The sequence below is a fragment of the Bactrocera oleae genome, chromosome 2 (genome assembly GCF_042242935.1).
Source record: "Bactrocera oleae isolate idBacOlea1 chromosome 2, idBacOlea1, whole genome shotgun sequence".
NCBI lineage: Eukaryota > Metazoa > Arthropoda > Insecta > Diptera > Tephritidae > Bactrocera > Bactrocera oleae.
In genome coordinates this window covers 98,493,988-98,519,819 of record NC_091536.1, presented here as the reverse complement: position 1 = coordinate 98,519,819, position 25,832 = coordinate 98,493,988, and the positions used below count along the sequence as shown (strand labels likewise).

The 25,832-nt window shown below is 37.0% G+C and overlaps 1 protein-coding gene across 5 annotated transcripts in view; it reads left to right on the top strand.

Moving 5' to 3' along the window:
* Gycbeta100B (guanylate cyclase soluble subunit beta-1-like) overlaps positions 1–25,832 on the top strand; it is a 103,959-nt gene that overhangs the window by 41,028 nt on the left and 37,099 nt on the right. For all 5 annotated transcript variants that reach the window (XM_070106116.1, XM_036357443.2, XM_036357441.2 and 2 more), the window contains 12 exons: positions 6,417–6,517; positions 6,712–6,830; positions 7,948–8,097; positions 8,844–9,129; positions 9,576–9,914; positions 10,975–11,086; positions 11,289–11,448; positions 11,774–11,856; positions 14,155–14,325; positions 14,468–14,539; positions 14,634–14,799; positions 17,338–17,475. In XM_070106116.1, the coding sequence (XP_069962217.1) occupies positions 6,417–6,517; positions 6,712–6,830; positions 7,948–8,097; positions 8,844–9,129; positions 9,576–9,914; positions 10,975–11,086; positions 11,289–11,448; positions 11,774–11,856; positions 14,155–14,325; positions 14,468–14,539; positions 14,634–14,799; positions 17,338–17,475 (1,897 nt within the window). The remainder of the gene's footprint in view (positions 1–6,416; positions 6,518–6,711; positions 6,831–7,947; positions 8,098–8,843; positions 9,130–9,575; positions 9,915–10,974; positions 11,087–11,288; positions 11,449–11,773; positions 11,857–14,154; positions 14,326–14,467; positions 14,540–14,633; positions 14,800–17,337; positions 17,476–25,832) is intronic.

Below are 25,832 nucleotides of genomic sequence, written 5' to 3'. Positions count from 1 at the left end.
TTTGGCGCGCTTCTGCCTTTATTTTCCAATCGATTTTCATGTAAATATCGCTCAATGATGTGATGTACAGTGGAGGCACTAAGGTTCACAATTTCACCAATTTTTCGAACCGATTTACAATTTTTAAAATGGTTTATGACCAGTTCACGCTGCTCAATTGTTGTTACTAGAGGAATGGCAGAAAATTACCCCAGAAACCACACAAAAGTTGGTCCAATCAATGCCAACCAGGATCCAGGCTCTTGTTAAGGCGAAAGGCTTCCACACAAAATATTAAAATTTAAGATGGAAAGTGATTTGTTTATGTTATTTTAGAATGAATTGAACTGTATCAAATAAGCTGTGACCTGAAATTAAGCAGTAATTTTAATTTTATATACATATATTTGAAAATGAAATATTTTTGAAATAAATGAAGTAGATTATATATATGAAATTCTTTACTCTATAATATAGCGTTTAAATTTTTCCAATATTCCTTTCAGTTTAGAAAATATTAGGATTCGAAATTTATATCGACTGCTGTATCAAATAAGCTGTGACCCACTGTATATGTGTCGGTGTAGCTGCAAATTTATCAGATAATGAACTGGCAGCACCTCTTTCCACTGCCAAAAGCATGTGGGCTTGAACGGCGTTCGCAGCAACCAAGTGTCGAGAAATGTCAGCGTGCAACGTGTGTGTGAGGGTGCATGACAGTATTTCGAATATATGTATGTAAAAGAACGAGTGCGGATATTGTATTGTTTTACATTTTTCTAGGCGCATTGAGTGCGTGATTACAAGCGCGCATACTCAAGCGACTGCAACTGAAGCCGAACCGCGAAGGCACGCGAAAGGCTGCAGCTAGAGCGTAATAAATACAAGAATATAAAAGTTGCAAGGCACAAACCCACACGCATTCACAACGGTACATAATAATAATAATATTATATTATATATGTAAGCACTTTACACACACATACAAACAAACAGACATTCCGGTTAGATATGTTAATATGTGTTTATGTGGTTGGGCGGAAGTGGTTGTGAAATAAGGTTAAAAGCCACTTAAAGCACAACTCACGTCGTGCGCAGCACAACGATCTTGTATTATTTTCTCGCGAGTGGGCGAGCGGAGGCGGGGAAGGGCGTTCGCTCAAGTAAGTCACTGGTATAACTGTCAAGTCGCTGCAGTGAAGCATTTCTGTACACATATCGTCTAGTTCATCGTGGGTATATCATCAGCCGTAGCTTACAAAATAACAAAGACTTTTTAGACGCGAGTATGCAAATCCCTGCTGTAAAAGTCGACGCTGTTGTTATTATTCCTTTTGAAGCGATTTCGCAGAATAATTTACTTTAAGGAAACCGTGTACGGGCATAAACCAGAAACCATATGTTGCTAACAGAGCACGAAGTTTGCATCCCATTGTTATATTTTTTTTCTAAATCTTGGTTTTTACCTTCAACTTTATCTTGTTTTTATACCATTTCTACAACTGCGCCACTTTTCCAGCAGGGTAGTAGGTGTACCGCTCTAGCGCAACCGGTACGCTTCGCTGATTTGTTATTCTACACTAATAATATTGCTTGCTTTGCTCTATTGCAAATTTGCTTGTCAAGCACCGCGGCTAAGTTATTCATACGGAAATATTTGTTCACTCACATTTAAATGAAATCATAAAAGAATCGCTTATATCCGCAGATAAAATATAAAATATCCTTATGCATTTAAGCATATGTTCCCATGGAAATGAAAATAGCAATAGTTGGTGGACACATTAAAGTTCCACCAGCTATTGCCATTTCCATTTAATTAAAATATTCATATGCAAGTTAAAAACATTACTGTGTTGCATTCCTAAAGCCATCACCGTTATTCCAAGCATTAAGCCATCGCGTTTTAGTGCTCTGTCTGCTCAGTTGTGAATTAATAATATAAAGAAAATTTCCTTTTTGAGTATCATAATAAGTGCTTTCTTCTGAGAATATAAGTACAATAGTTATATTTGGACTTGTTTTACTATATTCAGCAAATAAGGAGTTGAAAAGTGAAAATCTTGCTGTGCGACATCTACAAAAAAATTTATATATAATTTCTTCCCTGGTGAACCAGTAATTATCCGTTTTTTTCAGAAAACTAACTATTTGCCACTACGACTTGGCCTTACGTTGCACAATAAAAATTTCTCAAGTTAGTTTATAAATACAAGGTGCGTTCCAAAGTAAACAGTAAAAAAGTAACAAAGTAAACTCTAGTGGCGTCATCTATATGTCGACTAGTGCGTTAGAATCTGCTATTCTTTATCGACTTCCAGTAAAAATTTCATGACATTTCATCTATTGGAAGTGAAGTTATTGTGTTTTAAGTGTCAGTATGTTTTTGTCATCGGTGCGAATCGGTGCGGTGATTGACTGTCGACCAAAAATTAGTCAGAATTCAACATTCGAAGGACATCATTAAGGAGGCAAAAAAAGCCCCGAACTTACTTTACAAGATTGTAACTGGTAAAGAAACTTGGTGTTTTCAACATGATCCCGAAACGAATCGGCAGAGTGCTGAATGGAAGGCGCCGGACGAGCCGAAACCCAAAAAATCGCGCCTGGAGAAGTCAAAAGTGAAGACAATGCTGATTTGTTTTTATGATTTCAAGGGTATTGTCCACAAATAATTTGTTCCACCTGGCCAAAACGTTAATGCGGTATTCTACTTTGGAGTTTTGAAGCTTTTGGTGCGCCGTATTCGACGTGTTCGGCCCGAATATCGCGAAGATGGAAGTTGGCGTTTGTTGCACGATAATGCGCCGTCTCATCGATCGACGCTTGTGGCCGATTATTTGACCAAAAATCACATTTAACAATCAACCACTCCCCATATTCACCTGATATGGCACCGTGCGACTTTACCTTTTCGGAAAAATGCCAGACGTGGAGGCCATTCAAAAGGCTTGCACCGGCATACTGGCGGCCATACCGGGCAACGAGCTAAAACACTCGTTCGACATGCTTTTGGACCGTGCAAAAAGCTGTACTAAAGCAGAAGGAGACTATTTTGAATAAAATTAATTGATTTTGCCGATAAAACCATTTGTTCTGTCTTTTTTTTTTAAGTCCTGTTTACTTTGGAACCCTCCTTGTATAGTCGCGATTGGTAGATTTTTAAGTACTTTCTCAAAGAAACCCAATTTACCTGTGTATTTCTCTTTAAGTATGTACATATATTCATATATTTGCACTGGGAAATTTTCGCACGCACCACTTTCCGCAAAGTTTTCCAAAATTCCCCAATTGCATATCCGATGAAGCAGCCGGTTGGGTTGGCTAAGCGGAACACTTTGTGTGCGAATGACAGGTGTGCCTCGCGCTATCTTCTACAGAAACTGTGGAAAATTGCAGGTGGAAAGGTGTGTCGGCGACAGCAGATATGCCGACAAGCGGCAGCTGTCATCTCACTGAACTTGTCAGTAGCAATAATCGCTGCAGTTGTTGGTGTTGTTGCTGTGATAACTGGATTGGACTGCGTGCCGGAATGACGGCTGTGCCAACGGCGTTTGTGAAGTTTTTAAGCTCTGCGCACTTAAACATGCGGCATTGCGTGCTAAATATGCGGCGCCACACCTAGTCGCTACGGTATTTAGCATATACAGTTGAGGCATTCCGTGATTGAATAATTATTGGTGGCAATTTATGACAAGTGTCATTGAGAAATGCAATGGAATCGCAGTTATGCTTGGTGAATTTGAATTTGATCATTTTCTTAAGTGTTAACATTTTAATTTTCACGTTTGTATATTATTTGCGTAAAAAATGTGTCTTAAAGTAATTTATATTTAATATCTGTATATTTCTTTTCGCTGAAAATAAATGCCTTCAAAATACATTTTCCGTGATAACTGTCAATATTTGTATAATTTGTACTCCACAACAGGTTTTGGAAAGATATAATCTCTCATAATTAAAGATATAAATATTTCTAATGACAAAAGGCGAAATCTAACATCCGGATTGCTCTTGATAGCTGCCAGATTTTTGAAATCCACACTTTGTGCCATATTAAACAACAAGAAATAATAAAAGACAAAATACTGAGTGTAATTTACGCATTATGGATAAACAATAAACACACAGTGTGCCCCCTCGGTTAGCTAATTAAGCCATTTGTTAAGTTTCAAAACAAATTAATCAAAGTCTCGAATGCTCTAGCAAAATCGACAGCTGAACCGAGCCAATCACTACCACACATAGGCGCACCGTAAACCCAGCAATGACATAAATCTGTACAATTTTACAAATCACATTTTTTGCGATCAATTTAGGACACTTCTCCACTTTTCATTTCCTTCATTTCATCAACCAAAACGATTTAAATTAAATCTCCAACAAGCGGCTACAAGAAATACACTCCTAAATATATATGAAAAATGTGTATGTGTGTGTGAGTACATGTGCATGGACGATTACTTTAATTCACTGAAACTCAAGCGAACTGAAAAGTGAATAGAAAGCACTATATATCTTATTACACACACATATATATAATACAATATATATATATAATCTATTTTGTTCACATTGAATTTCCTGGCTCATTTAACACGTTGGCAAGCGCCGTTGCTCGAACGAATGGCACGATGACAATGACAAACGAACAACAAAGCGAAAGACGGACAGACTAGTTATCGAACGACAAGCAGATCTTTGGACCACCAACTGGGCACACAACCGTTGGAAAAAATTGTCGCACAAAAAGGTGGAAAGGAAAGATGGCATAAATATAATATTATAAAGCTTTGGCAATGTAGAATGTGTGAAGCGAGTGGGCGGAGCTGCTGGGTTTAACTTTCTGTGGTGGAACCACAATGAACAGCACAGTTCAGACGAGCAGTCACCTCCGTTTGTAAGGATATTGAAAGAGCGGTGGGCAGAATCTAAAATGGCGGGAATGCATATACATATATACTTACCATATGTAGGTAATTACCTAAAGATGTAGGTTTGACGGTATAAATTACACAGCTATGTCCGTGATTGATTTCCTAAGTCAACAAATGTCTGCAGCATCTCCGTCATTGCATCCTCGATTCCGTTGAATAACGTTTTTCAAACACGATTGTGTTTAAATATTTCCATTCGTCACTACTGCCCGAGCACAACTAAAGTCACGACTCGAATTTTACAAAAAAAATGCTGCGCAGAGATAATCGAGTGGTAGCCACACGTATCGAAATACTGTTACGTTCTCTACATCGCTTCCCCATTTCTTTCTGAATTTCATCGATTTTTCTACCAAATTTAATACTTGGAATATATATTAATCATCATTACACATGCGAGCAAGCACCAAAAAGCTTCGCACAGCACAATGAGTGATGATGAATTACAAAATTAAAACTTTTAGAGCACGATTTCTCACATTGCCAGAAAAGTTTTCAGGCACAAGCAACTAGACAGCTTACACATACATGGTGCACTAATGTATTTGCAATATTTTCTTACATCCGTCTTCATAGTCTTCACTGAGAGAACTTCAGAAATTCATTGTAATTTCAGACCCATTAAAAATTCGTTTTCTTACTCTAATATTTAACACATTTGAGAAAGTTAAGTTGCAGCGAAGCTAACTAGCAATGGTGCGAATTAATTTACAGCATACATTTAAGCGCTTAAGCCGTATTATTACCATCCCATTTACAAGTCACAAGTGCCGTTATGCTTCAACGTTAACGAATTTTGATCTTTTAAACCAGAAAACAAATTAACTTGATTTAAATTTTGTTTTTCGTGCCTCTTCTTTATTCATAACTACTCCTTATTATCCAAGGTTATATCCATTTAAAAAAAATTACGGATATTATTCTTGATTTGATTTAATCGTCTCGAGCGCATTGTTGTTCGTGCCGTGCTCTTTAAAGAATAATGACAAATATAGCAAACACATAAAAATATAAATAAATGTTCGACAGCGACAGTTTACCCCATTTGCATTCACATGAAAAAAACTTACTGTTCTGTTCAAGTTTTTAAATGATGACACTATTAAAATATCGATGCGCTTTACTGAGCTTAAAGTTTAGAAGTTCTCTCGCCGAATTAACCAACTGCATATCGGATAATTGCCTAATTAAGTTCTTCAGCACTCTGCTCAGAACTTTTCACCAAGCAGAACCAAAACCAACAAAACAAAAAACTTAATTAACCCTTTGATAAGTACTTAAACTATATTAAATGTGCACAAGCTGCATTCGTTGTACATACAACTGAGTATTGCACACATTCGTGCATGCGTGTGAGAGTGTGTATGTGCAGGAGTGAGGAAGGTCGCGCAGAACATGAAAGGCAGAAACGCGTTTTAATTAAAAATTATTTTTATCTCACTTTCACTTTTAAATATCCTTTCTCACGTTACGCTTTATTGTTTATTTCAATATCCGCAGGAAAAAAGCGATGGTCAGCATGGAAGGTCAGTTTTTGGTGCGACAAACATATGACGATGAAATCACCTACAATCTCATTGGCGCGGCGGTGGAGATATTACGTGAGTACAGACTGCCTACATATAAGACCTGCATACATACCGATATATTTACTTACAAATTGCAATGGTGTACATATACGCTGATATGCATAATTAAGCGCTTTCGCTTACGAGCTCTAACAATAAGAGCTGTAGATAATGACCAAATTTTTATATTTTTGCTTTTTTGTCGCTTTTCCATTTCGCTCCTTTAGATATACCAGCCGACGATATATTAGAGCTCTTTGGTAAGACATTTTTCGAGTTTTGCCAGGATTCGGGTTATGACAAAATTCTGCAAGTGTTGGGCGCCACACCGCGCGACTTTCTACAGGTAAGTAGACAAAAAATAGTTAATCAGCTCCACCATTTTTCATTATTTTCACAAGCGAACGCCTACCACTCACTAATTTAACTTATCTTACTTCTTTTTCCCTTTACAAACGATATAAAATTCAAAAGAGATAATAAAAAAGTGAGATATGTTAAGCCCGTTAAATACACCAAAAATGGTAATGGGATTTTGTGGGAAATGGTTTCGTGTTAGCACAACCTTGGACGTTTTGCTTTGCATTTCAGAAATCGGTCGCTCGAAAAATCTTTTTCTATGTTTTTCTATAGTATGTTGAAAATCGAAACAAGTTGTATTTAATGACCATAACAAATCCAATGTCTGTAAATCGAAAATAAGTACTTACTTTAGATATAAGTCCGGTACGTTTTGGATATGAAAATTTTAGTTCTAAACATTTTGGGGACTATGTATAGAATAAATTTATTCAACCCAACAACTAGATTTTATAAAAAACTTGTTTATTTTCTTCACTGGTATTTTTTTGTAATATCTGGGCTGTTGCAAATTGCTTATACTTTGAATAGTACTGTGAGTGGGAATATTGAACGTACACTTCTATAATCTTTAATTTGCGATTAATGTTGACATACCCTTCCTGTACGGGAGTTGAATATTTTATTTTCATTTCAATGTAATTTTTCGCATCTTCAGAATTGATTTAAGTACAGCTGCGTCTGTGCTACATCCACCTTGGATCCACCAACTATACTTGCTTAATTACCCGCTACTTCTTCTTCCTCTCTTGATGCTTCTGTCGGTGTGAAACCGCAAAACCAATACTGTAACGGTAGTTCCACACTTCCTGTCATTTGTCATCAGTCAATTCGATTCCTACGCTAGCTAGACACAGCAACGCACAGACCGTAGACTTATAGCGCCTTATCACCACCGCTATTCATGCCACACACGGTCTCAGTGGATCACCAGTTCGCCATAATGGAAATTTAAATTGAATTTTATTGCAATTTCACTTCAAGTGTCCATTCATTAATGCATTTTATTATCTCCCTCAACTGATTCCACCACATTCGTAAACATATCATTCAAAAATTTAACTTTTCGCACTTTTCTCATGTACTCTTACTATTTTCCATAGAACTTGGATGCGCTGCATGACCATCTGGGCACACTTTACCCCGGAATGAGGGCACCTTCATTTCGTTGTACTGAGAAGGATGGCTCACTCTTGTTACACTACTACTCAGAACGACCCGGTTTGGAGCACATCGTGATTGGTATTGTTAAGGTGATTTAACTGCAACCCAAATGCATATTATAACTTGAAATGTAACAGAATAGAAACAACAGTCAGTGTTGTGGAGTTTGTAGTTAGTTTGTAAAAAAGTCCTTAATGACTATAGAAGGTACTAACCCGATTTTAGTTCTACTAAAAGAGACATTACCTCATTTACTGAATAATTGGTAACAAAAGTGTTATGGTAAAAATTTGGAGACAGCAAGAAATATTGTTAGCCTGAAAGGAAGACCTAAAACCACATTAAAAATTCTCCCAATTTGGTCTAACGAAAGAGCATTAACGCTTATATTAAATCCTATCGAAATTGAAAAACCTGCGTGCTTACGAAAGTGCTTCAATATTTGATATTCCTAGAGTTTGAGTCACATCATCTTTCAATTAAGTGATCAAAGGGTTCTAGGGAAAAATCGAAACGAAAAAATTAATGCATAAGACGAAATTTATCTCATAACCTAAAAAAACAGCATTTCGTTGTCATCTAATAGTTCAAAACTAGAACTTTTTTACTGCTCTCTCTCTCTCTCCAAGAAATATCAAATACAAGTCCTTATCTCCTGCAACTACTGCAAACTGTCTCCAAGTACATAAATAAACTTTATCGTACATTTTCCGAAATAGTAAAGATAGTTTCAGATAAGCATAGACTGTTACTACTATACGAGTATATACTAATTCATTAGTGTATGTGATTTGCTGAGCTTGTGTACGTTATCTCACTCTGCAAATCGTTCCAGGCGGTGGCATCCAAACTGCATGGCGTCGAGGTGGAAATTGAGATCGTCAAACGGAAAGGTGATCCCATCGATGAAGAAGACCGCACGGATGTGTTTACGCAACAACAACAACAGCAGCAGCAGCAATCAAGTAGCACAATACCAACTGAAAATCTACCAGAAGAGAATAACAATCACAATAACACCAATAATAATGCCAGCAATAACAATAACAACGAAACCGATGCGGATGATGACGATGATGTGGTGGTGTTATCAGCCGCAGATGTTAGCAATAAAATGCAAGGTAAGCCATACATACAAACACCAATGGGATACACCAGACAACACCAAGCAACATCAAAAACAAACATACAGTACATAGGGGATGTGAGTAATCTAATAGCCCCGAGTCAAATGAATGCAAAAGCATGCAAACAAGAAATGTGAGAAAATTCCACTTTACTCGAGACACATTTCCACATATTTATGGCTTAATTGAATCAGGCCAACAAATGGCTCAATTTCACACACAATCACACAGTCGCACACAACACAGCACATACACGGCAAAATGCAAATATGCAGAAGCTTTGCAGGGACGGCACGTACCAATCCATTTCGAATGAAATCTTCTATACCGTAATCAATTAATTTCAACCATCTACCCTACAACAACAACCATGTACTCAACAGACTTAATTCATATTTTACTTATCTTCCACATGAATCTCCAATTCATGCTTTCCACAGCTCGTTGTCCTTTTGGCCGCACTAAATCCCACTCGGCCTCGTCGATGAGTAGCGGCGGCAAGCAGGCGGATAGTTTCGACAGCGACCCCGACAAACAGGAGCAGAAATGTTTGCGTTTGCTCAAAAACAAGAGCGACGACATCGAACGCTACGATCATGTGCAGTTTCTAATTCGTGAAATCGGCGCCAGCAGCAGCAATGGTACAGCGGGTGCGGGCAACGCTACAACAACGGCCACCACATCGCTAGCCTCGTCGGCGAGCGGGGACGAGCGCGCGATAGCCATGTGCCGAGAGGAGGCCAAGGAGCCGCCGGATGAGATAGACTTTTTGTGTGAAGGTGAGGAAGATTCAGTGTGTACAAGCACTAGCAAAGAGATTGATCTGCCGGATGAAGTGTATTTTATAAGCGAAGGTGAGCACTGAATTGGCTCTTAAAATAGTTTGTAAATTGGTTGCAATCGGAGCGTCTTGCATAGATATGAATTGCTGTTTGCCATGTCGATGTAAAATTCAATATTTTGCAAAATTATATATTCCAAATTTATTCAACAAACATACATATGTATACAATATTGATTTTGAGTGAAGACGATTACGATGCTACATACCTGTAATGGGTGGTGTGCTAATGGTAATAGTAATGGTAACTTATACTCTGCTTGTCCTATGCTTGCTATTCATTTGGTTTGTATAAAGATTTCTACTTTATTTTTCACCCGTTTGTATGTGTGTGTATGTATGTGGAGTGATTAATGTTGAAGCAAAATTTGTATGTGGTTTAAGTTTCCAGTTAAATTATGTGTGCATTGATTTTGGCATTGTAACAATAATTTTGATTTCAATTTTCAAATTCGTATTCCTCTCGCTATTGTAACAAAATATTCTCTTTCCTTCTATCTTGTCTTCAAGTACGAGCTAAAGATAGTTAGCCAACGCCTAAAAAACACATACATATATTCGACAGCTATCGATTTTTGAGATACCAACATACCTTTATGCCGGAGTATAGTAGGCTTACAATTAACGATGCACTACTTCATTGCAAAATTTTTACATATAAAAAATGTTAATGTCTACCAAAAACCTTACGAAACTTATAAAAAAAATTATTTAGGACCGTCAAAATTTATTTCAGTCGCACATAAAATCTTATCGAAGCTGTCATTAAATTAAAACTTTTATCATTAATTTTCATTAAAATTTTTTCGATTTTGTTTAATCGAAATACTCATCTGGTTTAAAAAGCACAATGTCTAATATACTCGGTATGAATGTGGCATGCTGCATAAAGCTTTTCGTTTAAAACAATATTTGACTGAATTTCCAATAGCAAATAATAGCACAGATAAATATTATTTTTTCACCTTTATTCATGTTCACTCAACCACGGAACATAGCGCCGCTTATCTCGCCCGCCACATTCTGCAAGGTGTTCCCATTCCACTTGATGTTCGATCGACAAATGAAAATTGTGCAGGCCGGCAAATCCGTTTCGCGCGTCATTCCAAGGTAAATACGATAACACAAACAACAACACCAACAACAATGTGCACAATAAACTATGAAGCAATATGTAGCAGTGACATACTACAAACTTCATCACAAAAGACACGCACACAAATACATATGCATGTTGTACATACTTTTAGTTTATTTCTCGTTTCATATGCTATTTTATTTAAAAATTTCAAATTGTCCAATGCTTTTATAGAGTTGCGGTGGAAAACTGTTCCATATTGGAGGTACTCGAGGCCATACGTCCGCATTTACAGTTAAGCTTCGAAAACATTTTGTCGCACATCAACACGATTTACGTATTGCAGACGCGTCAAGGGGCAATGGGCAAGCATGAACGGTACCTGAGGCTAAAGGTGAGTGCTGCATAGCGCGACATTTGATTCGGAGAATTTCCGAAGAATCCGCCTTACAATTTCCAATACCTTCTAACAGAAACTGTTTTAAGTTGCAAGGTGTAATTGCTCTGATAATATAGTACTGGTAGTTTATTTTGCCCAAGGCATAAACATATATACCTCATATAGTGAAGATTCCGTCAAATATGTTTATAGTTTCTCATTTAACCATCCTGCTCACCCGAACCGTGCTTCTTTTCCAAATTGTTTATACAATAATATAATTTCGAATGTCAATTTCGTCTATGTTTAACTAATCCGTTGATCAATTGAATTCTTTCAGGGTCAAATGATGTACATACCAGAGTCCGATCGTATATTGTTTCAGTGCTATCCCAGCGTCATGAATTTGGATGATTTGACAAAGTAAGTAGTATTATAATTAAAATAAATTACTTTATGAACTGTTATGTAACAAAATAATTTTCATCAATCAATAGTTTTATCATACAAAGTGTTGGTGGACTTACGTTCAGTTCTATAACTGTTGAAATATATCTGAGATTAACACACATAGAGTATAATAATTTTCGTTATATTAGCATATGCCGGTCGGTGTGTGTGTTCTCGTAAAATTTCTGGGAAATTTGTTCCTGAATATACTTAAGTAATGCCACAAATTCATGCACAAGGATGTCCAAGCCGTTTATGTTAGTCAATACCATATATGAGATATTTCAAGTTTTTATAAACATAACATGGTTTAGCGTTGAATAAGATTGAAATTGGTCAATATAAGTAAAGAAGATACCAAATTTGATTGTAATTTATTCCTGATTTCTTTGAATAATGAATGCTAGATTCTTTCGTAACATTTTTTAATATAAAGTTTTGCCAGCACCTGAAGTTACTTCGTTGGCTTTGATCCTAGCAAATTGCGAAAGTATAATATGCCCTGTTATACCCAAGCTTAGCGCTTTCTTACTTGAAGTTATTTAACTCCTTTATTCTACGTAAATAACGTTGTGAGCACCCCAAACTGCATATGTAAATTTTTTATGATTTGCCAAGTTTTCACAGCTCGAAAGAAAAATGTTATTAAGGCAAGAATTCGCAAAACCGAGGGCAAACAAGCTGTGCAAAACTATTTACTGTTGTTGATTCATTCTTACCATAAGTTATTAACGGTTTTACGAGTCACAAGTATGTCTTGAAATAAATTGCAAGAATTATCGGAGAAATTTATCACGATAGAGTCCCACTTGTGTGTGTACTTGTTACAATTTTTAACTTTCAAAACAGCGATTCCACACAATCTCCTAGAAAACGAACTCACAAAGCTTCTTTAAATTCATATCAAATTTCACACACCTTCACAACAAGCGAAACATGTCTAGTACAACACAAAGATATATATAGACTTTTATATCCCCATCTGTTACTCCTCAACCGACTGCACACACCACAAAGTGCCATAAAGCGCCTAAAGGCATGCCTTATTTGCATGGAATATGTGCAATGTTCACATGTTTTACTTGTACACATCTTCAAAGCTGTGAACCGCCATACGTAGTAAAAAAAACATAAACATAGCGCATAAAGGCCGCTTTGAATGCCTTCAATGGCTTACTTTGTCAGATGCTGTGTTCTACAAAATCAAATTTGGTTTGTTGCTGTCTTCAACAGAACGCAACTTAAGAGAATAAGCGCCGGCACCGCGGCAACAGAAGCTGTGGTAGTAAAACCTGGTACATTATTCTTTTAAAAAATAATAGCAAAAACATATGTACAAAAAAACAACAAGAAAGGGTATGTTTATAGCACAATATACTTTACCAGGCAATTGGCAGTTCGGCTTGGCTACTTCGCGGTCAACTCTTTGATATTTTGTGCTGATTTCTCTTCGTGGCAACACTGGTTTATCTTGTCGAGCGTTTGTTAATTTTACAAACATATCAGCTTTTTAAATCTTCATCAGTTAACCGAAATAGTTTAAGGAAATACTTTATACGAAGTCAAATTATGCAATAATGTCCTTATAACTCAATGATCTTATCTTATACGGCAAACGTCCAAAAATAATGTCGTATTAGATTCAATATGTGTCATAAAAGCATTCATCACCTGATGTGGTGATTTAAGTGGAAGTACCGTTTATTTGGCTAGCAATAAATGATTGGCATTGCTAATAATGCGGGGCAGATGTTTCCACATTTTGGTGGAATTGCTTATAGCTGTACCGTAAACGAGAGCAATTTAAAATAGAAACAAAATTAAAAGCGAAATTTACGACTCAAATAATGAGCGAACAAGGAAGCTGAAGTTGTTGATGAACAAAGTCGCACAGCTCCTACGTCAACGAGCTCTAGAAACCCTGGCTTGTAGGCAGCAGGCATTGTATGTGTGGCCCAGCAATTCGTTTTGCAAAGCAATGTGTAACGGTGCACTTCCATCACCATCCGTATGTCTCAACAAAATACTGAATATTTGACTAGCACTTTGAACCATTTTTAAGTGCCGTTTTATGAACGAGAGCGAAATTCTGCTTTTTGTTTAGCAATTATTGTGGCTGAAACAGCTTCTCGCTCGCGCCATAACGGTTCGGTACAAGAAAACCTTTAAAATATTTACAAAACACTACACAAATAATTAAAGCGACCGCCAAAATAAGAGCGAACCAGCATTCACTTTACTTACATGTTTTCTCCGCGATTTCTCTTGCAGAAAGGGTCTCTACATTTCCGATGTTCCGCTACACGACGCCACCAGAGATTTGGTGCTGCTCTCTGAAAAATTCGAGGCTGAGTATAAATTGACAAAGAATCTGGAGTTGCTTACCGATAAGCTGCAACAAACCTACAGAGATTTGGAAAGCGAAAAGCAGAAAACGGACAGGTGAGTAGGGGCGACGAGATCAAATTGCAACCACACCAGCAGTGATAAATTTGAAGATATTTATATAAAATGAATGCGAATAATAAAAAATTGCTTTTCAATTGAAGAAAATTGTGTGTTCGCATAAATTATCACTTTGCAGGCTTCTCTACTCGGTTCTGCCCAAATCGGTGGCCAATGAGCTGCGGCACCAACGCCCCGTGCTGCCTAAACGGTAATTAATTAACGTACTTAATTGTTGAACATAAAGCGTTTCGTATTTACGACGGCGCTTTTACTTTCAATTTTTGTTGCTTTTTATGTGGCAGTTATGATTCGGTAACGCTGATGTTCTCCGGAATCGTGGGCTTTGGCAAATACTGCGCTGAGAATACTGACGCTGAGGGTGCAATGAAAATCGTGAAAATGCTGAATGAACTATACACGGTGTTTGATGCGCTAACCGACTCGAAGCGAAATCCAAACGTTTATAAGGTAAGATTTTATTCCGAGTGCAAGTGACCTACTAAATTCTTTGAAGGAATTGCCAATTAGCTTTGGTGAAGGTGCACATTGATAGATTAAAAGCTTCGAAAGATGGTTTTCAAAATTTTTAATTAAAAACACCCTACATCAGTGATTGATAAATTGACCTAATATATTGACTAACTCACTCAGCGAGTCAGCGTTGAAATTTTGACATAGCCACGCGAAGCTGACTAACCGCATACCTGCTGCTTCTGAATAAATAGCTCACCGAAACGAAATGCTTGAGTGAATTAGCAATAACCAAGTAAAAACATAATGTTGGGAAGTAAGAACATCTGTACACATAAGTCGTGTGTACAAGTATATATGTACAAGTGCATACACGCGTTTTGGCACGTTAACTTGGCGCTAGTGCGAAGTTACCGCCCGAGAGAGCACACAATTTGCCCGAGAATACAGCACATCGAATTACTGCCAAGACGACCTGAGATGCAGCAGCTTCCTCAACACTAACACCAACCCATACCTGCACTTCTTCAACCTCATATGTAGGTATATACATATGACTTTGGCATACACGAGCTGTCTCAGGGCTCCACCCTGTGAGCACATGTCTTATTTAACCTAAGCAAATGGCAAAGTAGTGATAGTGGAGGTAAAAGAAATTCACGATGTACAAGTATTTGAACAAAATGTGAGGAATTTATAATTTTTTGGCGCGAAAAAATGGTGACCTAGCCAGAAAGCGAAGTCTCAAACAGCAGATGAAAGACATTGTAAAGATCTTGAACGTATATACAACATATTTAAGTTTTATATACTCTCGCAACATGTCGCTTTAGAGTATAATAATTCTGTTTACCTAGGGGTTGTTTGTATCAACTTAGATAGATATCGAGTTATATACAAAAATAATATGCATATAAATGATCATGATGACGAGAGGAGTTAAAATCCGGATAACTATCTCTCCGATAACTTGAGTAAAAATTTATGAGATGTCTTGATGAAACTTATTGTACATCTTCCTTTGCACCCTAGGACCACTGCCACCACCCACAAAAGGCCATTAAACGAAAACATTTAAAGTGCCATAACTAAGCCGAAAATTAAGATACAAAACTATAATTTACTACAGGAGATCGCAGCAGTCAGGGACATCTGTGGGCTAAAAATTTTTAAGTGGGCGTGGCTCCGGCCGCTCCACCGTACATATCTTCCATACCGCTTAAGATGTATCAACCAAACTTGCTGAGAAGAAGTAATTTTTTCACCTCTTTAAACTATGTGAAAATGGGTAAAGTCTAACTCCCTATATAACGGTTATGTTGAAAGCAACTAAAAGTGCATTAACTCACTGAATAAATACGCCACAAGCATTAAATTTCACAACCAGAATGGTAGGGAAGGATTTTATAGAATTTGGTGAGAAAATTTGACAATGGTCGTGGCATCGTCCACTTTTAGGTGAAATCCAATATCTCAGGAACTGCGCGACCAATTTTAACCAAATTTGGTACGTGACGTTATAACACTATAACTTGTGCCCTTAGCCCATATTGGTTAATAACAAAGAAATCATAATTCTTAATATTTTATTAAGAATTAAATTAAATAAATTGTAAAAAGGAAAGAAAATGAAAATCACTCAGCTCCAGAAGAACATAAAAGGAGTTATTTATCGATGTGGGACTTATTAAGCTCCAGCTTTCGGTTCGGCTCATTCATACGGTCGCTTCCTCGCCTTCGCAAGCACGCACTTGCATATTGCTGATGCAACACCGCTCTTTTCGCATGCAACATTTTACTCTTTTTCGCTTTTCTTGCAATTTTCAATATCTTTCCTCCACAACAGCACCCACTTGACCGACTAACTGAATTTTCCACTCCTTCACCGGCTGGCTCTTGTACTCACTTAGCGCTGCGGAGGAAATTATGAGAATCGAAGCCAAATGAAATTTTTTGCCAACAAAAATCTGGGTCATTTGTCAGGGTCGTGCATTCGAGTGAAAAAAGCAAAATCTAAATAAAACTGCATACACCCATAAAAAGCTAACTTCACATACAATACCGTTATATTGTTGCAAGTACACAACGGCTTTATGAATGCCGCTCATTTCTGTTCGCTTCGTAAGAATGTCCGGGAAGTGTGTGTATGTACATATGTGTAAGTTTGTGGGGGCACATGAATCGACCTGCCGGCATCCATGGCTCCCACGACTTACACGACCACCACTTGCGGTTGCCACACAGCCATTAACGGCAGCCATAAAATAATTGCGCTTTTGTATGCACTCGACTTTATGTTTTCCACGAAGCGATGTATTTGTATGTATGTTCACATATATGTTTCGACGTAGACTTCACTTCTCCGCATCTTCGGGAAACTTCTTATTGCACTGAAACGCTTACCCAAAGCGTCCGGATGCCTGCTTGCACTTGCACTGTGTTAGGTCATTTGAAATATATAAATTTACATTGTAAAGATTGTAGTTTTATTGCTTTTACAAACTTCTTCGCATTAACTTATGCGCTTTATTGCAGGTGGAGACTGTTGGCGACAAGTATATGGCTGTGTCGGGATTACCAGATCACTGTGAAGACCATGCTAAATGCATCGCCCGATTGGCGCTGGACATGATGGATATGGCAAAGAATGTGAAAATGGGCTCAAATCCTGTGGTAAGTAAAGTGTTGGGACGAAAATTATAACATATACAGGTTGCGCCATCTTCTAAATCGGTATGTAAACACTGAATAACTTCGACATGCATTATCCGCTTGAGTTTGTTGACAAGTTTTGGAAACCTCAATTTATTGCAAATCTAACTACGAAGACTGTAAACACGAAGACAAAAAGCATATCAAAGGTATTAATTACCAATACGTGAAATTCCCTCATTTTGGGAACAGAAAATGCATACGATATTCACATGATGCCAATTCATGACAAAACAATGATTAGTTGAGCTGGAGTGCTAAATCATCACTGAGCCGTTATGTTTCATTAAAATCGAGACCTACGATTGAAATCGAAATAGAAAAACGTTTCCAAAGTTAATCAATGTTTACAGGCGACATTAAATATGTCATAACTTGTAGATTCGAGTATATACGAGTACATATGCATAACTTGTGTATAGTATATGAGGTGTGTTCGAAAGAAATGGTGAATTTAGAATTTTTTTTAAAAGTACTTATTTATTCATCAATATCTATTTTTTCCCCTGAGCGGTACTAATGCGACATTGCTTTTGCTCAAAATTTAGCAATTTCGAAACAAACTTGACTGCCACACGTTTTATTTCGCCGATTTATATGCTAACATCCTCTGCAGCTTCCCTAATAGTAATCCAACGAATTTCTAGAAAATTTTTTATTACTGTTTCGATGTTTTCATCACTTGTTGACGTGGTCGCACCTCCAGGATGATCATCGTCATCAACATCTTCTCGGCCTTCTGTAAAGCGCTTGTACCACTTATAAATACTTTTTTGAGACAAAATGTACTCACTGAATGCAACAGTCAACATTTTAAGTGCCTTGGAGCACTTTTAATGCAAAATTTAATACATATTCTTCGATCCATTTCTTTCAAAAGTCAAAAATCAAGGAGCACACAAAAACATGATTAACCTTGGCTCCTAATATAAGCCCATGATAAACAATGTGTCCGATTATAGCAAAAACAAAATAACGATAATCAAATGTACAAAGCCCGCGAAAAGACGAAATTCACCCTTTCTTTTGATCACACCTCGTATGAGTTTTATGCATATTTAGTTTATGTGATCCCACATATCTAAAATAATTTGGTGCAGCTGCTACAGAATTGGTATTTGCTTAATACTTCTGGTTTCCCATTGCACTATTACAACCACCGCTTTCGAAAATTTCAGAATTATTTTTCATCTCGTCATTTGTTTTTATACTCTTGCAACATGTTGCTACAGATTTTAATAGTTTTGTTCACCCTGATGTTGGCGGTTGTCTGTATCACCTAAAACCAATTCAGATATTGTAGATATGCAGTTATATTCCTATATAACGGGTGTTTTTTAAAAATATAGAACTTTAAATTGCAATAAATCAACGATGACGATTGACATAAATTTTATTTATCTGAAGGATAATCTTGTGGCATTAGATTTTAAATATGATTTCTGGCATATGACCGCCACGGCTGGCTCGGATGTAGTCCAATTTTCGATGCCAACATTTGTGGCCGTATATCGGCCATTACACGGCGAATGTTGTCTTCCAAATAGTTAAGCGTTTGTGGCTTATGCGCATAGACCAATGACTTTACATAACCCCACAGAAAGTAGTCTAGCGGTGTTAAATCACAATATCTTGGAGGCCAATTCACAGGTCCAAAACGTGTCTTTCAATAAATCGATGGTGGCACGAGTTGTATGACATGTTGTGCCGTCTTGTTGGAACCACAGCTCCTTGACATCATGGTTGTTCAATTCAGGAATGAAAAAGTTAGTAATCATGGCTCTATACCGATCACCATTGACTGTAACGTTCTGGCCATCATCGTTTTTGAAGAAGTACGGACCAATGATTCCAGCGGCCCATAAAACGCACCAAACAGTCAGTTTTTCTAGATGTAACGGTGTTTCGGCATACACTTGAGGATTAGCTTCACTCCAAATTAGGCAGTTTTGTTTGTTGACGTAGCCATGAAGTGCACTTCAACGCATCATTCATAAAATGAACGTAGTGCGTGATACGTATTCCGCACATAACCATTATTTTCGAAATAAAATTGCACTATTTGCAAGTGTTGTTCAGGCGTGAGTCTATTTATGATGGATTGCCAAGCCAAACTGAGAATAAATCACTTGACAGCTGTTAAATCAGTCGCCATCTTGAACAGTAATGCCAACTTAAAGTTCTATACCTCGCAAAAAACACCCGTTATAAATGATCAGGGTGACAAGACGAGTTAAAATCCGGTTAACTATCTGCGCGTGCAAGTGATAACTTGAATAAAAATTGAGATATCTTGGTGAAACTTAATACATAAGTTTCTTGGCCATAACTAAACTCCAAATTGAGATACAAAACTGTAATTTGGTAGAGAAGATTGCAGAGTTGAGTTTGAAAATCCTTCAATAATGGGCGTAGTCCCGCCCCCTAACAAGTTTAATGCACATATCTTCTGAACCAATTTAGCAAAATCAACCTAACTTGTTCACAGCAAATATTTTTAGTATCCCCCTTAAAAGTGTAAAAATTGTTAAAATCGGAGTATAACTCAACGATATATATAAATAGTAGTGCCTTTATGAGGACCACAGTTCAAATTGCGAACTTTTTATCGAAAATATCGGTCAATCGGTAAAATATATAATTGAAATTCGGAAGAGTTGCAAGAGTATGAAATATTCGGTTACAACCAAACTAAGGCTTTCTTTAGTTGTTATAATTATATTTTGTGAGTTCCGGCATATTTTGATTTGTGTTCAGATTTGTTTTCTGATTTCAGACTATAGGCTTTTGTTGATATAGTGTTCTCTTCCCTTGAAGGACCAAACTTTTAGTATCGAAAATTTCTCACAGAACAGATTGTGTTTTCTTTAAGACAAAGATAAACTCTCGAACCAGCGGTGCTCCAAATATAATATTAATTATTAGGACAAAAGTTCTCCTTAGTGTAGAGTAGTGAGTATCCATTAACCATTTGAACATGTTTGATAAGAGCTCTCCGGAAGTGATTTTGTAACTTTTCGAATAACTTCCAAAAACAATGTTGTAAAAGTGCACACTGCAGCAAAGCAAAAAGTTTCTCCTAAGCAAAACAAATTAAATCTCTTTGAAATAAAAAAACTGGATAATACACTTCGCATATTCACACATTGTCGAAGATTAGCGAGAGCATGTGCGTATGTTCGCGTGTGTAAAACAGTGTTTCAATGCGCTTTTGTGCACGAATTAATTTCCAGTCAATTCAGTGATTTAACTGGCGCTAAAGTTGAAGCAGAACAACTGCGGGCTTCGCTCAATGTGATCTCTTGCGCTACTCTTTCTAATGGACGTCACTTCCACAAAGTTGACGTCTCCGAAAGACAAATGGTGGCATCAATGCCACAAATACAAACTGAGTCTAAAGTGCAATTACCGGTAGTGGCGAAAATTTTCACTTCACCTTGTTCTTCACGTGTACTTTGCCGCCATTTCACTTTGCTTCTCTTCGCTCACTTACTTATAAACAATGCAGCAATGCACTTGTTGTGAAAGCAAAGAGTGAAAGTAGAATAATGCAGCCGGCTTCGAAACTAGTAGAGGCAATTGAATCGCTATCCACTTATAGTTTCGTATAGTCACTTTGATCAACATAAATGTTCATCAGTTATTTCGAATATACTTATGTACATATGTACATGTTTTTTAGGAATCAGGAAGAAACCTAAAATTGCAAAGCTCTAAAATCTATGCTTTCAATAGAATATTATTTTAAATACAATGGAATCAGAAATATTTGAGACCCACAACTAGAGACAGACACACCTTCGAAAGCTGTACTTAACCGTTGAGTGGACTTCTGTTGTCAAAAAAATGGAAGAAAACGAAGTTCAATGTCATCTATAGCTCTACTAACAAATTGGTTAACTTCGTTACAATACCCATATTTCTTACAAGAACTTGATTTTGTAGTCAGTTTTTATGGCAGCTATGCGCTATAGTAACTCGATCTGAAACTTTTTTTTAGAGATTTTATCATTCAGATCGATATCTCAAAAACTAAGGGATTAGTTCGGACGGACATATTTTATAGTGCCGCCGACGTTTCCTTCTAGGTGTTACAAACTTACAATGGGCAAGAATGGGCAAGAATGGGCAAGAATGGGCAAGAATTTACAAATTTTAAGCCGCCTTCGACTCACTTAAAAGTTTTAAGCTTGCTGAATCCATTCGAAGCCTAGTACTACTATAACAATTGCAACACGAATTTTTCTACAGGGGTGTACTGGTTCATGATATTCAATATTTTTTGTAACCAATTAGAAAGCTGGAGCCACCCGCAATTACTTGCAGATGTTGAACACAAGCAAAAGAAACAACTATTTACTTTAATGTTCTCTTTTCCTTCTTACACTCGATTGCATCCACTGAAAGTTTTCTTGCCATTGTCAAGTGTTTTTGTCTCAGAAACTTTGCCCAAGTTGTCTACAGTCACTACTTTTTGACGTAATTTTTCGCTTCACTTTTATTTGAATAAATCTTGAAGACTGCTTATATTTAAATCAATATTTCAACGGCGTTGGATTTTCTACAAAATAGCTGTAGGATTGCAGAATTTTTACCTGGCAATTTTTGTGGGCAAAATTTTTTAAATGTGAATCTGTATAGCATCCAAAAATTCAACGCACATATTTAAATCTATATATGTACTTTTACAAGAGAACTAAAATATTTTACCCTCTCCAAATGAGGGCGTCAAAATGTAAATAGTTTTAAGTAAATTTAGCCTAGTTGGGCGATGCTTCAATTCCGATTCGTACATCCGTACTCAACATTTCCTCACGTCCTTATCAATTTGGAGCAATTTAACGTTTATCATCAAAGTAATTTAACATGTCCGTGACACGTATCCACTTTCTTACGCCGAAACGGCACATACAAGGGTCACTAGCGCCATTTGCCAAACATGACTACATCCTATGGCCGCGGAGCGCACATATGTGTGAGGAGGTGTTGCAATAATCAACTGAAATCGCTCACATGTCCTTTCCCTGCACACCGGATAACGACATACCAAGCCCATATTTAACTTGATTCAACTAAATGCTAAGTATGCACTACAACAAGTTGATTTTGACGAATTGCTTGTGCATCACGACCGTCACGGTGGGAATGCTCTATCAACTTGCGCTTCCATTTCGACTTATTCGCGGTCGTTATCGCCTGGATAGACAACTCGTGCGAGAAATTTTGCTACTTGTGATGATTTCGGAACTTTATCTTATATTTTGTGGAAACCAACCGCAAGGGGGTGAGAGGAATATAAGTCGTGTTAGTCACCTTCTAATGCACTTTGTAAAATGTATGTATAGGATTACATCACGAAGATGTAGTCGCGTTCATATGTGTACTTTACACATGGAGGGTTTTCGAAGCACCATATGCTGCATTTTATGGAAATTACTTACACTGCAACAACCGATAAAGACGAAAAATGATGCCACATATGAATCAGTTCACAACTACAACTTTGGGCGCCCACATGTATTCGTGCTGTTATATCTCTCAAACTACTCTATTGATTATAATCATATTTATTACATAACACTCTCTTAGCGCGTCCAATTAGCAATGCTCCGATATGAACCACATAAGGACACCTACTTCCCACAAAGACACAGCAGATTTAAATCTATCACTCTTTAAGCTCAATGGTCGTTTTGTCAAAGGCATATATTGTTGCCGTATAGAATTTTGCAACATGGCTTAATTTCAAAAACATGTATATATTCTAGCAGATCGGACAACGCGTTTCTGTGGAATTGCCACACACACATGTGTACATTAAATACTATTAAACTATTTAATATAGTGGGAATATTATTTACGAATAAAAACGAAAGACAAGGGATTAAATCAATGGAAAAATAAAGAATTTGGCATTTTACTCAAAATAATAATATAATAAATAAGTAAGGCAGGGTGTAACCGAAGATTTCATACTCTTGCTAATTGCAAGTATCAAATCCAGGGAAATACTCTCGCAACATGTTGCTACAGAGTATAATAGTTTTGTTCACCTAACGGTTGTTTGTATCATCTAAAACTATTTGAGATATAGAGTTGTATATATCATATATAAATGGTCAAGGTGACGAAACGAATTGAAATCCGGGTGACTGACTGTCCGTGCAAGCGCTAACTTGAGTAAAAATTGAGGTATCTTGATGAAACTTGCTACATATATTCCTAGGCACCCAATGTAGATCCACGTAATCGGATAATTGTCACGCCTACAAAACGTCAATGAAAGAAAACTTATGAAGTGTCATAACCAAATTACCAAATTAAGATACAAAACTGTAATTTGATACGATAGATCACAGTAGTGAAAGACACCTGTGGAACTAAAAATTGTTTAAAAGTGGGTGTGAACCCGCCGAAGGTGTAAAAATTGGACAAAGCGCGCGGCGTGGTTGAAATCCTATATCTCAGGAACTACTAGAATAATTTGAACCAAATTTGGTGTTTAAAATTACTCAAATATTCTTATTATATCATACATATATTGCATCTGATGCTTTCACTTTATTATATACAAATCAAATATCAATGAAGTTATCGGAATAAAACTTTTCACAAATGGGTACTAAAAATATTTCCTTTTACGTTCAAAAATTGTCGAAATTACTCTATAATTTTACAAGGGCGCAGAATACAAATATGTGGACCGCAGAACACATGGCTAACTTTTTAACTGAACATATCGGTCAATCTGTGAGGTCTAGTATTGAAATTTGAGGAGAATACTTTTGTACGGACAGCATGCCTTTGCACCAAAAATGGGTTGAATCCAATCAATACTTCCCTTAGCCCCCATATATCTAATATAAATGTTTTCGAATTTCCAGTATACCGCATCTACCGGTTAATACTCGTATGCAAGAAATCTTTATGAAGGTCCTCTTGACTAATACTATCCCTAGTCCCAATATAACAAATATACGGATTGCCCAACATCCGCTTTAACTTTATTCCTTACCATTATTACCATACCACTAAGAAACCACATACCATTAAGAAACCCCACATATATTGATCAATCTGAGAGCATTTATATCTGGTAATGATATCACGTAACTCCAAAACTGTATAAAATATGGTCAAAATATTCCTCAGCCCCCATAAACCTCATATAAGAAAATGTATAATAATTATGTAAGAATTTCAAACTTCCGGTTGACTTTATACCATACATATCAGTCAATATGCAAGATCTCTTCGCCGATTTAAGTGGAATTGGGTAAATTACCCCAGCTTCCATATACTACATATAATGATATTCATTAGAATAAAAGTGGGATTTCCCATCCTTTGGTTGATGTTTTCCTTATACATCCCATATATTAAATTTAGCTTTGATTGAGTTTATATCACTTTTTATACTCTCGCAACCTGTTGCTACAGAGTATAATAGTTTTGTTCACCTAACAATTGCTTGTATCACCTAAAACTAATCGAGTTAGATATAGGGTTATATATATATAAATGATCAGGATGAAGAGACGAGTTGAAATCCGGGTGACTGTCTGTCCGTCCGTCCGTGCAAGCTCTAACTTGAGTAAAAATTGAGATATCTTTATGAAACTTGGTAGACATGTTTCTTGGTACCGTGAGACAGTTGGTATTGCAGATGGGCGTAATCGGACCACTGCCACGCCCACAAAACGCCATTAATCAAAAACAAATAACTTGCCATAACTAAGCTCCGCAATAAGATACAAGACTGTTATTTGGTACACAGGATCACATTAGGGAGGGGCATCTGCAGTTAAAACTTTTTTTTTTAAAGTGGGCGTGGTCCCGCCTCTAATAGGTTTAATGTGCATATCTCCTAAACCGCTAATGCTATAATAACAAAATTCACTAGAAGCAAATGTTTTTAGCACTTCTATTGACGGTGTGAAAATAGTTGAAATCGGGTGGCAACTCCGCCCACTCCCCATATAACGGTACTGTTAAAAACTACTAAAAGCGCGATAAATCAAGCACTAAACAGATGGTATAAATTGGCTTTATAGGAACCGCGTTCAAAATTAGTCAGTGGGCGTGGCACAGCCCACTTTTAGGTGAAAACCCATATCTTGAGATCTGCTAAACCGATTTCAACCAAATTCGGTGCATAACGTTCTTTTCATGTTTCTATGTCATAGTGCGAAAATGGGCGAAATCGGACAACCACGCCTACTTCCCATATAATACCATTTTAAATTCCATCTGATTCTTTCACTTTCCACTATGCAAATCAGACAACAATGACTGCATCGGGAAAAAACTTTGCGTGA